Below are 16,359 nucleotides of genomic sequence, written 5' to 3'. Positions count from 1 at the left end.
TGGGCAGTGCCTGCCCCATCCCCAGCCCCACTCCCTCCCTCACCACAGGGGCCTTTATCTGCCTCCCCCCCATGCCCCTTCCCTCCCCCTTCTACCAAAACAGACTTATCAGCTGCACGCAGCTGTTTCGGAAATTAGATCTGTATCAGCTGATATGCCTCAGAAATCAGCTATTGGTATCGGCCCCCAAAATCTCTATTGGTGCACCCCTACTCACAATGTAACACGGGCAGGTAAATACATAATTGCAGTACAAGCCGGTGTCTTCCACTGCCTGCATTACTCAGTTGGGTGATAAGTAACAGGCACATGATATAATATAGGACCTATTATATAGCTTTATATTGATGCAAAGGCAAAACTTATGGCTCATCTTCTGCCCAGCATTATACTTCAGTATTTGGCATATGAAATAAACTGTACTGCAGGAGGCTGGAGGAGAACATTCAAACAACCAACAGACATGATAAAGAAGACCAGGAAGGACTATTTTGTGATTCGACTTTGTTTCTACAATAAGGTGCTTTTTTTCAACACTAGGTAATTTTCAGATACAGCACTGGCTTCCTTGTAGTTGGGTTATCTTAAAAAGAAATAATATGAAGAATGTAATTGAAAGTATGTCGATCAAATATGAAAATTACATTAATCCAGGAAAAATCTTTTCATTAGAAAAAAGGTTAAAATTCAAAATTTCAGTAAACTAGGGAAACTGATTGTCAATAAAATTAAATAAATTAGCAGATATAGGTGAGACTCAGATGCAGAAAAAAACAGAATGGAAAAACATTGACTAAGCACTAGTAGCATGAAGGGCCTCAGGAGTAATGAATTAAACTGAGCAAGTCAACAATGTAACACTATCATATTTTCTTAACGTGATATTAGATTTTGCTGAAGAGGAACAAATGAGATAGTTATTCCACTGAGCATAATACCACCTGGCATAAATATAAGAACGTATCTTGTGAATCTGAGTGCATTTTGACAATGAAAGAAGCTAGCAAATGAAGCCTCAGCATACAAATTTTTTAGAGATCTTTAAGGCTATATTTGACATTAATCAATTTGGAATTCAGATTAACTTGATAAAACTGCTGTAAATCAGGAAGGTGAACTACATAAACATCTAGGTAAACAGGTCTCAAAATGAGTTGTGTGCCATACTCATAGTTCACAGAGTTTCTGCTGGGGATTTATAAAAAAAGTGGTTAGGCACGTGATGCTGGCACCCACCCACTCATTTCCATCCAGCTTCTAGACTACATTAAGGTACAAATTAATTTAAATATGTTTTTAGTTAAATGTGGTTCACAATATGAAAATATGAGCAGCCCTATTCTAAGGATGTTGGGACACAATTTTGGAGCCATTCCAAAAGGGCCACAACTATTATACTCTTAGATGTAACTAATTGTTACACCTGGAAAAGCGGGAAATCATACAAATATAGAAAACTGCTCCAATTTTAACACACTTTAACAAAGCCCAATCACATAAAACCTAATTAAATCAATTTAGTGCAATCACCTACCCTGGAGGTCTTCAAGAGAAGACTGGACAGTCACCTTGCTGGGGTCACTTGACCCCAGTTGTATTTCCTGTTTAGTGCAGGGGGGTTGGACCCAATGATCTTCTGAGGTCCCTTCCAGCCTACATTCTATGAATTTTAATGTCCACATAACTGATTACTCTTCTAGATCAACTTAGCATTTCTTGATAACCATGGCACTTATGAAACTCCCATGTCTATCCAGGTTCAGTCCACTATGGATTTGAAGTTTGTTTCAGGACTAAAAGTTAATCACATAAATTCTCCTTCGTCATGAACTGACCACTGATTCATTCAATTCAAGTTTGGCATATTATCTCATTGAGGCATTTTTTTGATGGTCTGTCTGCACATTGCTGGAATCAACAAGTTTCCAGACAGCCTTGGAAAAAATACTGTTTAACTAGCCAACTACTGTATTAATGGCTTGGTTGTAATTGACATTGAACTTTTGTCTACACTGCTACTAGGGCACCTAGATGTACTCTCAGGTGCAATTTCCACAGGTTAAAACTGGTTTACACCAAATAAAGCGAGAGGGAGAAGAGTTATGGTGGTGGTGGTAATAGAAGATTTGTGCTCAGTTCACCTGACTATAACGAAAAGTGTGTTTTAAGCCGCAGGCAGTGTACATAGAAGGCAAAGAAAGTTTTCCTCAGCTCTTTTATAGCATCTACAACAGTGTATTCAGCAGAAATTTTCCAGGAAATTTATCTGACAGCCTGGTTTATTTTAGCTGATTCCATCTGTATGGAAAGCTGGGTTTCTTGCTGTGGTTACAAAGAGGATGGAGCTAGACTGTTCTCAGTGATGGCAGATGACAGAACAAGGAGCGATGGTCTCAAGTTGCAGCAAGGGAAATTTAGGTTAAATATCAGGAAAAACTCTCTCACTAGGAAGGTAGTAAAACACAGGAACAGATTTATCAGAGAGGTTGTGGAATATCCATTCTTGGAGGTTTTTAAGACCTGACTAGACAAGCCTTGGATGGGATGGTATAGTTGAGGATGGTTCTACTTTGAGCAAGGGACTAGATGACCTCCTAAGGTCTCTTCCAACCCTAATTTTCTATAAATCTATTATTATTCTTCTGATTAGACTCAGGACAACTATAAGCAAACTGCACCTTCATAACATGCACATACTCATGCAAGAAACCACAGTGGTGTATTTCTTCTCCTTTCAAAAATGTTCTCCTAAGTGGAACACATTGTTGAATGAGCTTTCAGTGGAAATCAGACTAACCAAAATGTAAGAATTTTAAACAACAAGATCTTGGATTCAACAACAAGCAGCTTAGCTCATATGTCACCTCTCAGCTGCTGAGAATGCTGATGGTACTTCCCAGTGACTAACTTTGGGGTTACACCTTTTATATAACCCACCTATTTTACAGATATGTACAAAATGTGAACCTCTATCTTCCCTCCCATTCTTGCATGAATGAAGAAAGGTTTTATTTCTTTTTTCTTGAAGCTCCCTTGCTCTTTTTTTCCTTGAGAACCTCTTGGTCCTCCTCTTTGGAGGACAGTCTTTTACTCTCCAAGTCTCTTGATTGTTGACCTCCACTTCCACCGTTAGTCTCTAGGCTACAGCAAGAAAGGGAAAATGAAAAAAGGTTTTCACTATCCTCCCCTTCTTTCAGCAACTATTTTTGGGATCCCTGGCTCAAAACCTCCCACAAGAGGCAGTATCACTAAGGTAGAGATGGCTCTCGAGAGCTTCACGGAGATCTCACAGAGCGACAACTATGAAACTGATCAGGTCTTGTTAACTATCCTCTGCTGCTGATCTACAGAGCTGTGATGACCATCAGGGTCAATGTAAGTGCCTATATTTAGACTTCGGAAGATAGCCACAAACTCACTTTTTAGATACACATCCCTCAGGTTATCTTCCGGGGCATGAGTATAATGTTTAAATTCTTAAGAGACTGAGGCATATACCCCCATACTCACTCGGGAAAGGGAAGAAAAAAAAAGGAAGACGCTCTTGTTTTCATTCTAACTCTTGGAGGACATCCAACATACAATGGTGACAGGCACCAAAATAAAAACATAGATGGGATTAAAGCAGGCAGAAAAGCTAAGCAGTGCTTCCTGTGCATTATTAGCAAATGTGTAAATGGATTTTTCAAGCCCGGATGCAAGTTTATATCTATATACCTTGTCAAAATTGACAGTGATTGCCCAAATGATTACAGATAACAGCTACAATTTCTTCGCTGGACAAATGTTAGAAGCATTCACTTTAATAGTACTGTGCCTCATCATGGGTGACAATGACCACAATAACTCAGAATAGCTTCACCTGAAAAACATGAGATTCCTAGGGCACTTTTCCACATGCACCAATTGGGGGGGGGGGGGGGGGGAGCATTTTAATTGGGGGGGGGGGGGGTGCAGCACTTTAATTAGAGCAGCTCTCAGAGCTGCTCTAATTAAAACATGGTAATGTCTCATGTATCAATGTCCCCATGCTTAAAAATGGCAGCAATGAGCTATGCAGCATTGGTCAGGTCACAGCTGCAGTACTGCATCCAGTTTTGGGTGCTGCACTTCAGAAGGGATGTAGATAACCTGGAAAAGGTTCAGAGGAGGGCCACCCATCTGGTTAAAGGCCTACAGGAAAAACCCTACAAGGACCAACTGAGGGACCTGAACCTCTTCAGCCTCCACAAGAGAAGGCTGAGAGGTGAAGTTGTGGCCAGCTACAAACTCATCGGGGGGGACAGCAGGAAATTGGGGATATGATGTTTACCAGGGCACCCATCTGGGTAACTAGAAACAATGGCCACAAACAGGGAGAGCAAATTTAGACTGGCCATCAAGAAAAAATTCTTTACAGTGAGGATTGACAAAACATGGAATGCGCTTCCAAGGGAAGTGGTGCTGTCCCCTTTCTTGGAGGTATTTAAGAAGAGATTGGACAAACACCTGGCTGGGGTCATCTAACCCCAGCACTCTTCCCTGCTCAGGGCAGGGGGTCGGATTCAATGATCTAATAGGTCCCTTCCAACCCTAAAATCTATGGAATCTATGATTAACCAGTTAATCACCTCTTAAGCTGTAACCCAGCAATACATTAATGTGTCATAAAACAAGAAATAAGCCACAAAATTATCCCACAAAGTGTGTAATAACTTTGTGGCTAGTTCCTATTACACTATTAACTGAACATGTGGCCAGAAGTGTCCCCCGCTGCTGGGAGCCCAGATCAACTGACAAAGTTCCCAGCTGCGGGAGCATATGGTGAGCCCCTACACTGGCAGCCCTGCCAGCCAAGGAGGCTTCCAGCTGTGAGAGCCTGCTATATGCCAGTATAGGGATCATGATCTGTGGAAGTAAGGCATGTTGTAAGACACTGGAAGTAAGGCATGATGGGATCTAATGCTTGATGCCACAATCACACCTCCTGCCATGCATGCGTGGCATGGCAAGAAGCGTAACTGTGTGGATTGTGCATCAGACCTCATCACACCTTTATCTGCAAGTCTGGCCAGGACCTAATTGTTATGTGTGTACTGCAGCTGAGAATGATTCAGAGGCAGCAAAACCACTCCAATTTTAACCCTTGGTGACTGAGGGTTATAGTTTTAGTGGTTTTGCTGCAACTGAACTGTTCTCAGATCTTTTAAGGTAACCAGCTGCTGACCTGCTAAAAAGGCTCCACGCATTCCCGTGTTCGCAACATGACGGTCTTTTATTTAAAAGATTTCTGTTTAATGTCCCCCCCAAGCTTTTCTTCAGGTGCCTACTGATAAATGACTGTAAGGTTAGTAACAGCTGCCTTGTTTGAAATATTGGTATTTAATTTTAAAAGGAGATACATATATGGTCAAATTTTGGTCTTAACCTCAACTCTCTACCTTTCCAAAGGAAAAAAAAAATCTAGGTACAGTAAAATCCCTGTTATCCAGGATTTTACTAACCAGCACACTCTAGTAACCGGAATTTCCAGCTGGCCGGCCAGACGTGGTGGGGCAGGGTGGGAAAGCTTGCACGAGGCCACCACCACCCACCAGGCTGTGCTGTCGCTGCTCCATGTGCCCCCCGCTCTGTGACCAACCAGAAACCCTGTGCCCCCAGGTAACTGCCATTTTTACATTACTGGCACTCCCCATTCCCCACTTGGGCTGGATATCAGGGATTTTATTGTATTTCTTTTATCAAGCATCACTGAAAATTATCTTCAGATAACTCTCAAGATACTATAGGCATGTGCTCATCTGAGATAGGTCAGACGAGCTTATGAAGACATCTGATGAGATGCTGTTTGTTTTTCACTAATGTTTCACTAAGCTGTTTCAAACCTGCTTCTGATTTGGCTTAAAAAAAAAAAAGCAAAGGGCGAACTTTTTGGGATGCCTTGGTATAGTGATGCCAAGTGTCACCAGACATAGCTTCTAAGCACCAGGCTCCGGAAATGGAAGCCACAAACCCAAATTAGGAACCTGAATTATCTATACAGGAATTAGGGAGAGACGGGCACCAATTTTCAGCATACTGAGCAGCGGGCAGCCAAGCCAACCAATAGGAAACTCTGAAGAGAACTGCATTTTTTAACTCCTGCCTCTTCTGGAATTCAGCATGTAACATGTCCCTTTACATCCAAACAACTGGCCCTTTCTCTTCAGCTAAGATATGACTAGAAGAGGAAGGGGGCTATTAGTCAATTTTTTTTAATGAAATCTTCATATTTTCCCAAGGAGGAATCAACTGTGACCACCTGAAACCTGAGATACTGCTCCTGCCTTGGTTCAAGTTAATTTGCATCATAACAGAGCCTCACAGGAGAACTCAGAGACTCTTCACCAGCTAAGAACTGCCTGCCCAGAGGAGCTTTCCATCTACTGACTCCTCAGTGAAATCCTATGAAATATGAACTTTCATGTCTACCCAGGAGAACTTTTATAATATTTTCTCTGATGCCTAATGAAGGGTGTTTGTGCCCAACAGCTTGCAATTAAAGAATTTTTATTGCAACAATCTTGTTGGTCCAATAAAAGATATCACCTCTACCATGAGCCCTGGTTGCTTTTTCCTCTAAAACAATATGGCTACAACCTGGATACCCGAGTGCTTAGAGCACTTGTCCAGGAAGTAGAAGACCTGGGTTCTAGTCCCATCTTTACTCTGCCAAAGACAGTGCCTTAATCACTATGCTGTAGGCTAAGATGAACTAAGGGCATTTTCCAACCCACTGCTGAAGCTAGGACAGAGGTAGAAATAACGGAAGTTTCATGGAACCAGAGAGAAAACAACAGGGAGTCTAACTGTAACCCTGAGATGCAGGCAGTTTCTTGGGAGGGGACAATCCTGGATTCTGGTCCTTCCTTTAGTGACAGTACATGCATTTTGCATTGCAGAGTCACTGGATAAAATGCATAAATATTCTCAACAGCAGGGTCCTAAACCTAGAGGAGTGCCCACATCACTGGGTTATGAAGTCATGCTTATTGTCTCTTGGGCCCCATTAATTTTGCATTCTTCACCATACTTCAGAAGAAGTAGCAAGCAGCCCCAGCCTAGCTTTGCCTTCAGATAGGTAGTTAGGGTACTTTTGCAACATGATATATGTGGATTTGAACACTCTTAGTCTGACAAGAGCACTGAATCCTTACACTTCCTGGGCTCTAACCATTAAGCTACTGCATAAAATGGGACCACCAGCACCTCATTCACCAGCCATGGTTTTGCACAAAAGTAGCCATGGATGCTGAATTCAATGGTGCCCAGTGATGTTCAGCATACTCTGGGCACTCCTATCAGATCAGGTCTCAAGGTACTTAGGAGCAGGGATGACAAGTCTGTGAATCCCAAAGAACCATAGGGCTGATCCAAAATGCATCCATCTAGGTATGGGCAGTAGCTGTGTTTTAGGCACCTAAGCATGTTTTCTAGTGAAAACCTGGGACCTTAGGAGGTCCCAAGGGCCTAAAGCAGTTAGGCAGATTTCTCTGAAGCATTCTTGGACTCAGATGCCTAAGTTATGCCTAAACAGAATTTTAGGTATCAAGATTCCTTTGTGAATCGCGCCTAACCTGTTCAATAAATCAAGAATGCAAAAGCCATCTTTAACTGGACATGGGAAAAGGGAGATGTCAATCTGCAATTCTGTTGCCTTCAGCAAAGTGCCTTATCATTCCAAGCCCCCAAGGCCCAGAATAGACTCCCCCCAGAGGTGATGCATGCACCTTCTCTGGACACTTTCAAGAAACATTTGGATGCCTATCTTACTGGGATCCTTTGACCCTAGCCAACTCCCTGCCCCTTGGGCAGGAGGCTGGACTCGATGATCTTGCAAGGTCCCTTCCAGCCCTAATGTCTATGAAATCACTTTATTGCAGTCTGATTAACAAAGAGTTTTTAATCATACTATATGCAGTGTACTGCAAGAAAGAGAGAAAAAAACATTGTCTCCTACCATCCTTAATTACAGTCATTCACAACATCAGCCAAGGTCAAGAAATGCATCAAACTGTTCAAAACAGTATTTAGAAAATGAAGTAGAAATATAAAAAAGCTGTATTTTGTTCATTTGCATTATTTCAAGCTTTTTAGCTGTACAACAGTATTACTACTTCGTTAAAAAAAACCCTTATACCTGTATTTCTTGGCTCAAGCAATTTAAAAGGCTTTTGAAGATGCAAATTATATTAGCAACTTGTTATATTATCTTCTTTTTATTTTTTTAGATTTATGTTCTTGAAGTCTCTAGCCTAGCACTAGACAAAATTGTATAGAATAAGACATCATTACAGACATTTTCTACCTAGCTTTGTAAAATAGTTATTTTTTATACCAGCATAGTTAATTTCTTTTCTCTTTCAAGGTGGATCTAAGAATTCACAGAAATAAACTGTTCAGGATAAACCACCTGTAGCAACTTTTGTACAGGTTTCATAACTCTTTCCAAAAGAATGACTGAACTTGGTAAAGGCACAATGCAATAAGAACATTCAAAATCAATCAATCAATCAATTGAAAAAAATATAAAGGGACTATGAAACTCAGCTCTTACAAATGTGAATCATAAAGCTTACCCACATAGAAATCATCTGTTTAATATAGTAGAATAATGTTTAATCTGTTGTAGAGGAGAGCGTGATCTACTGAACAGAGCACTGGAGAGAGATGCTCCAGATATCTCAAAGCCCAACTCTACTATTAGTTTCTTGGGTGAACTCAAACAAGTCACTTCCATCACCTTATACATCCAGTTTACCATTTCGGTAGTCAAATGGGGATATTGTGCGAACCTTTTTTGTAAAGCACTTCTTAAAAGCAGTAAATAAAAAGTTAGGGACTAGTAATGGTGGGTACATGATCTAAGTATGTAATACAAGTAAATTAAGGACATAAAGCTACAAACTAAAAACTACAGTAGTTAAATATAAAAGTAAAATAATTTTAGAATAATGCAAGTGTGAAATTACAACTCACTATGCTTAATTGCACAGAGTAGTAATGTTCAACCTCCAGCCTGCAAGAAGGACCCCTGGGGACGCCTGTCGTCTGGATGACATGGCCTAATGTGCCAGATCATTCTAGCATGTGATTGCTCCATGGCTGCATCCAGTGACTAGGGTCAGGCTGTGGGTGAATCTAGTATGTGGGATTGCACCTGAGTGCTAGATCACACTCAAAGGCTGACACATGCTTGATCAGGCGTGCAGATTGACCCTGCACATGTAATCTAGCCCATAGGGCTGGATGGGGTAAGCACCACTGGTATAGAGGTTTGTCAGCTCAGAATGGTTAACACACAAAGTTGAGCCATGGGGGGATTCCTGTTATACAAAACACAAAAGAAAAAAGCAGGAGAATCCAAAACATGTATATGTTTGATCTCAAGGTTTGGAATGTGAAAATGCAGATGTTTATCATGTAAACCAATAAAGCCACCATGGTAAGAAATTTGATACAAAGACATGGTAACAGTTGCTCACCTTTCTAATTCTAGATTCCTCAACCGAATGGCAGGAAGAACACCTGCTAAAGCATGTTTTTGTCTATATCGCTAAATCAGTAACGCAATTCTTACAATACTTCATCACAACACTTTCATTTTTCTTTCACTTTTGATACAATTAAGCACTAATTATGTTCTTTTAAACAATCCTCCATTTGATTGGAAACAGGTCACTGGCTAAAGCACAACAGTCATCTACTCTAATAATCTCTTGATTATCTTGATACAGTCTGAAATGTCTAATAAAACTGTCAATTCTACAAATGAAGTGAGATTAATTTTCCTGGGATTTATTTGTCAGTTCTGTTTTACTATTTAACATAAACAGAAAATCATCACACAAGGTCAAACCTGATGTGAAAAGGACACAAATTGCAAGGCCCGAACGCTAATTTTAAAGATCTTTTTGCTATATTTACAATATAAATGATAACTTTCTTTCTCTTAGACTTTCTCTTAGACCTTCTCTTTTTTTTCCACAAGCATAGTAGGCATTGGGTAAACCATCCTAGAACAAGTCACAGCACTGTACATCATGTCTGCAGTGAGAAATGGCAGCACGGGTGTCATAGACACACATGGGTGGGGAAAAAACATCCACAACAAAAAGATAAACAGAAGAGATTTCACTACAAGTGTGCAACGGATCAATCTTTTAAACACTCCACTATCTATTCCGGAGGTTCTCAACCAGAGTGTCACAAGAGCCTTTCAGGGAGCCAAGATACGGATGCCACCACTGCAACAAAGTGAAACTGCCCAGTATACCTTGTGCAAAGCCAGACTGGGAAGGGCTGAGTAGGAGCATGCTCTACTGCCTGAATTACGATTATCTGATAAACCTAAAGGAAGCAGAAACACTTGCTTCTGCCACAGCCCTTCCCAGTCTGGCTCTGCCCAAGAGGAACCTGATGAAGAATGATTTGCATTCAAAAGCCTGGCTAAGTCTATCTCAACCAAGTGGTTGATCTAATAAGATTTCACCCATAAAAAACCCTTGCCCCTCATATAATTTTTCTCAAGTTTTCAGGCCCTGATCCTGTAAAATCTTATTTATGCAAGTAAATTTAACTCCCGCAATTAGCTCCATTCATTTCCGTAGGTGTTCTTATGCAACTGAGAATTACTCATAAAAGAAACTTTTTTTCCTATAGACTTGGATTCTCAGTTTAAGAATCCTCTAAAAAACAAAACAAAATTAGCTTCAACACTTTTCTTTGCTTTTGAAAGAAAACAAAATGCATTTTACCTGAGTCTCTACGCCTTGCTCAAGCAAACGTTTAGCCTGATTTTCAACCTCTAGTCGAGCTCTGGCAATAAAAAGCAGGTCATTTTCAATGACTTCTATTCCAGATAGATCTATTCCTTGGGTAAGGTAATCTGTAAAAACAACAGAATTTTTATAAGTACGACATGAAACATTTTAGACTTACTAACATTTAAAACTTATAGTTCACAAGTGGCATTTTCAGACACAAATCTTGACATAGAATGTATTCAGGTAAATTATTATACCAGGCTCCCTGAAAAAATTTAAAAAACAATTAAAAAAGATGCATATATACAAACTACAGCCAACAGACTGCACTCATTTTATAGCATTTCTTTAAAACCAGACAGACATTTCCAGAGAGTTGGGTGTTATAATTAAAGTGAAGAAATCATGATTTAGAGTTTGCAGCCTGTCAACGATGGTAGAAAAATCTATTTTTAAATGGCAGGGGGGTGATCAACTTTCTTTTTAATATTATAAGTTTACCCGTTTTTTATTAAATGATACTGTGTCACTAAAACCACTGTTGAATACAGAACATCCTTCTTTCCAACTCCATTTGAAAAATTCCTCAATCAAATAAGTTTTTTCTCTTTTCATTTGTGGCTAACTTATTAAGAAACCTGATTTTGATCTGGCAGATACACTGCATGAATTTTTGTTTGTCCTTATTTTCCTCATGTGCTATCAAGAAAGAAGCTGAGAAAGGCATCAAAAATAAATCATCATGAATTGGGAGGATCGGGTAGTAGCTAAACACTTTTGCTTCTACATTGGATGATTATGATTTTTGCCATTTAGAGTGTGAAGACCATTTCTTCTTTGGTCAACAGTACTGAAATACATTATAACTGAGCAGTCGTTCATGACACTAGTAGTTATTATAGATGTTAAAGCAAACTGCTATAACCATGTTTTCATTCAAATTAAGTGAAATATCAAATTTATACATATCCCCAAAACAATGCCCTAATATATTATCCCTAGTACTTATAGTACAGACCACAGATACTTAATAAACAACATTAAAAAAATAATTATCTGAGACCATTCCCCCTTGTCCATACTTCCTCACTAAATTCAGTGTGAATCTCCAACCACCAGAAATTTGTCAGTGCTGTCACCCTCTCAAATTCATGATGTTATCTCCCTCAAAAATAACAAGCGGTTATGTCTCCCTACTTATTTACAACCTTCTTCTCAAGCCAAAGAGATGACAGAGGAGAAAACGTTCTTGGTGTGTTCTCGACCCTTCTATACTACACTCAGTGTCTGTCTAGGGAAGAGAACCATGCTATCGGGGCAGATGGGGGCAGGCGTGGGAGGGATGCAACCCCCTTTGATTCTTGGTCCACTAAAAATTTAAACCAACTGCCTGGCAACAACAGCAGCATTTCTAGTCAGGCAGGGTAAGGGTGTCAACTGATTTTGTAGCTCATTATAATTTACTTGATTCCTTCTTAAATGCTTCACTCCACAGGTGTTAATGGCCCTCTCTTCTTTTAATGGTTTTGATTTTTCACCAATCAAGCTAGCTTTTGTTCTGCAATTCTGCTCTCCCTTAGCTGCTCCTGAAGCTCCTATTTCACAGCTCTGCAGACTGTTAACCTATTCCATTTGTTTTTCTTTCAATCTTAAATTGAATTAGTAAAGTTTCTAGTTATTTTTCACTGGAGAAAAACATGTGTTGTTTTGTATGTGATTCATAGATTCATAGATTGTTAGGGGCTGGAAGGGACCTTGCAGATCACCGGGTCCAGCCCCCCCACTCTAGGCAGGAAGACAACTGGGGTCAAGTAACCGCAGCGAGGTAACTGTCCAGTCTTCTTTTAAAAAACTCCAGTGTATGTGACTGCACCACCTCTGGAGGGAGTTTATTCCACAGTCTGGAAACCCTGACCATGAATGGCGCATGCCCCCCACGGGTCGGGGGGGCACAGCAGGAACATGACAGCAGGAGAACAGTGGTGGTAAGCGGGGGAGCTCCCACAGACGCCACTGGCGCTGTCAGCAGGGGGGGGGGGGGGGAGCAGGCGGGGCATGGGCGCAAACACCGACCAAGGGTTTGTGACCACCCACAGCCGCCGCCAGCAGCGTCAGCAGGGATTGCGGGCTGCCCGCAGATGCCATCAGTAGTGTCGGCAGCGGGGCGGCGAGCGGCGACGCTGTCGGCGGCGCTTTTTTGCAGGGGGTGCACAGCCACACTCAGTCAAGTCGCCCCTGACCCTGACTGTAATCATACTGATCATACAGGTGGCTCTTCTCTGGACCCTCTCAAGTATTTCCACATCCTTATTGTAGCACAGTGCCCAGAACTGGATGCAGTACTCCAACTATGGGCTCACCAGCACTGAGGGCAGCAGGAGTATCACTTCCTTAGTTTTACACGAGATGCACTGGTTGATGCATGCCAGCGTGCTGTTTGCCTTGCTGGCCACCGCATCTAACTGACAGCTCATGTTCATGCAGTGGTCAATCATTACCCCTAAGTCACTTTCAGCCGTGGTACAGGTCAGGCTATTACCTCCGAGCCTGTATTATGTTGAGGGTTATTTGCCCCCAGATGGATCACCTTACATTTGGAAGTGTTAAACTTCATCTGGTTCTGGCTTGCCCATCTCTCTAACCTGCCCAATTCTGCCTGTATCAGCATCCTATCTTCTGGCATGGCCACACTGCCCCATAAATTGGTGTCATCTGAGAACTTGGCCAGTGATCTTTTCACTCCCCCATCCAAATCATTGATAAAGATGTTGAAAAGCACTGGTCCAAGCATGGACCCCTGAGGGACACCACTGGCCACTTTGTGCCAGGACAACATGGATTCATTCACGAGAACTTTTTTAAGAGGACTGCAATGTCCCTATTAAGCCAGGAGAGCTTGCCAGACCTCCTGCGACCTTTCCTCTTTGCAGGAACAGTGTTCTTTTGTATTTCAAGGATTGTGTCCTTGGGCGATGACCACTCTTCATGCACCCCCATCTGCCTTCCCTTCCTGGTCCCTCATCACCTCCCCTACTAATGCTCTGAGTCTGTCGAAGTCAGCATTCTTGAAGTCCAGGACTTCAATCCTTCTGGTTGACTTGTCAACCTTGCAGCAGACAGTGAACCTGATAATTTCTTGGTCGCTGTTGCCCAGGTTACTCTCAGTGTTCAAGCCACACACCAAATCATCTCCCTTGGCCAAAACCAGGTCCAGGAGAGCGTTGCCTCTGGTTGGCCCTTGCACTTCCTGGGTCAGAAAAAGCTACTCGATCGCAGTCAGGAACCTGCGTGAACAATCTGACCCAGCCAAGTGTTCCTCCCAGTCTATGTTCAGGTAATTGAAGTCACCCATGTCTACCAAGTCCCTTGCGCGTTTGGCCTCTGTCAGTTCTCGAGAGAACTCCAGATCTAGCTCCTCCCCTTGGTTGGGTGGCCTGCAGTAAATGCCCACAGTTAGGTCTCTCTCACCTTGCCCGCCCTACCCTGCCCCCCGTAGCTTGACCCAGAGGGTTTCAAGCTGCTTATCTTTGGAGCCAACGTCAACTTCCAGAGAGGTGTGCTGCTCTCTCATGTAGAGAGCCACCTCTCTGCCTTTTCTACCTACTTTGTCCCTTCTGTGCAGGGTGTAGCTCTCTGCAGATATGCTCCAGTCATGTGAGGAGTACCACCAGGTCTCTGTGATCCCTACCAGATCATATTGCCCACTAGAGAGCAGGAGGGCTAGCTCCTCCTGCTTATTCCCCATGCTCCTGGCATTGGTGTACAGGCAGTTGAGGCCCTCAACTGACACCCTTGTTTTCCTGAGACCGCGTGGGAGAACTGTTTGGTTAGCATTTTCAGAAACAGTTGTGCTAGTGCCCTGCACAAGGGAGCTTTCCTGTATGCCAGTCCCCAGGCATGGTCCACTTGGAGTTTCCCCATCCCCCAGCAAAGTAAGTTTACAGCCCTGTCCAGTAGATCAGCCATCCTGGTGATGTACACCCCCCCCCTTTTCAAAATTCTAGGTTTGCCCATGCATGCTATATGCTCAGATCCTCTTGACCATGTAGTCTAGTTAATTTCTTCTCTCTCTATAGGGCAAAATAATCTAGCTGTTTTGTCCTGATCCTGCTATAAGTATTACCAACAACTTTTTTCTTTTTAATTTTTTCTTTAACTCTTTCCTTCTCCCATTCCCCTGCAGCTCTTACCACACTGCTCTTTTGTGCTGTAGAATTCTGCTTCCCCCACTTTCTCTTCTCTTGCTCTCATGAGACAAAGAACTTCAGGAGGAAATCTTGTGACCAACCTGACTTCCTCCATCACAGGTGTATTATTTCCACCTTCTGTTCTTTCATTTTTCCTTGCTAACCAACTCTGTTCTTCAATTTAAATGAATCCCATGCCACAACCCTAGACACCTTTTAACATCCTTTGCCTCATTCATTCCTCAAGATTTCCCCTACTCCAGCCTTCAATTCTTTCTCTTGAAAATAACTCAAAAATTACTTCCAAGAGAAAACTGAGAAAATATCATGCAACTATTTCCCTCCCTCAACTTGCCTTTATTTAACTTTCCCCTTCTACAATGGTTTCTTGCTCCTGTAACAGAAGTTTTTCTGATTTACTTCTCCAATACAGCCAGTGAGCCCATCCCATTTTTAGGCCCATGCTAAACCCCTCCCCTTTACTCTCTTTTCTCTCTCATCCTCTTCTTTCTCCTCGCAATACAGGCATGATTTAGTTTTCCAACTTAAAAACCCTACGTTTGAGCCCATTTACTTCAACTATTCTCCACATCTCCCTTCCCCATTTCATCTTCTAAATCAGAGTATGCCATTTATGTCTGGAATTCCTCTGCTCCAATTCCATACCACAACCTCACAATTCAGCTTCTGCCCCTTGCACTCCACTAAAACTACTCTCACCAAAACCTCAAGTGGCCTCTGTAGTAGTAAGGGTTAACTCCTTTACTAAACAGTGATGTCATCCACAGGAGGGGGTCAGTCAACCATTCTGGGTCAGGGGTTAGTTGTTTCAATAAAGACTTAATGAGAACACAGAGTCTCCCTGCTTCTTCCAAAAACCCAGAATAACACATGGTGTCAGCAGTGGCGAATCCTGCCATCAACAGGAAATCTAACAGGTGATTCCCCACTGATGGATCCAACTCTACCAGCAGCTGAATCCATGGCAGAGCACAGCCGAGTACCTCTACTTGTAGAAGAGCCCAGCACAGCACTAAGGCTGGCTTCAGAGACCATGCAGACACTCAAAGTTGCACCAACAGAACAGTTTGATTTCCAAACCCCTGGAATGTGGCCTCAATGGATCAGGCATTTTAATCGCTTCAGGGAAGTGTCAGGCCTGGACAAACAGCCAGAAGCTTACCAAGTGAGTACTCTTATCTACTCTATGGGACATCAGGCAGATGAAATTCTGCTTTCACTGGCTCTTGTAGATGCTGAGAAAAAGCAATATGCTGCAGTAATAGGAGCATTAACTGATTATTTTCTAGGCAAAAGAAATGTGATTTATGAACAAGCTAGATTCAACATCCGTAAACAGGAGCCTTCAGAACCTGTGGATAGATTCA

The 16,359-nt window shown here is 42.1% G+C and overlaps 1 protein-coding gene across 1 annotated transcript in view; it reads right to left on the bottom strand.

Annotated features, from left to right (window-relative positions):
- Nucleotides 1-16,359, bottom strand: part of COG5 (component of oligomeric golgi complex 5) — a 363,968-nt gene that overhangs the window by 197,277 nt on the left and 150,332 nt on the right. Inside the window, exon 7 of the mRNA XM_006026439.3 lies at nucleotides 10,776-10,906. Coding sequence (XP_006026501.1) covers nucleotides 10,776-10,906 — 131 coding nt within the window. The remainder of the gene's footprint in view (nucleotides 1-10,775; nucleotides 10,907-16,359) is intronic.

The sequence above is a fragment of the Alligator sinensis genome, unplaced genomic scaffold, assembly GCF_000455745.1.
Source record: "Alligator sinensis unplaced genomic scaffold, ASM45574v1 scaffold100_1, whole genome shotgun sequence".
In the NCBI taxonomy this organism is placed as follows: domain Eukaryota; kingdom Metazoa; phylum Chordata; order Crocodylia; family Alligatoridae; genus Alligator; species Alligator sinensis.
Note: the sequence above shows the minus strand (reverse complement) of the source record. Positions and strands in the feature narration are given on the sequence as shown.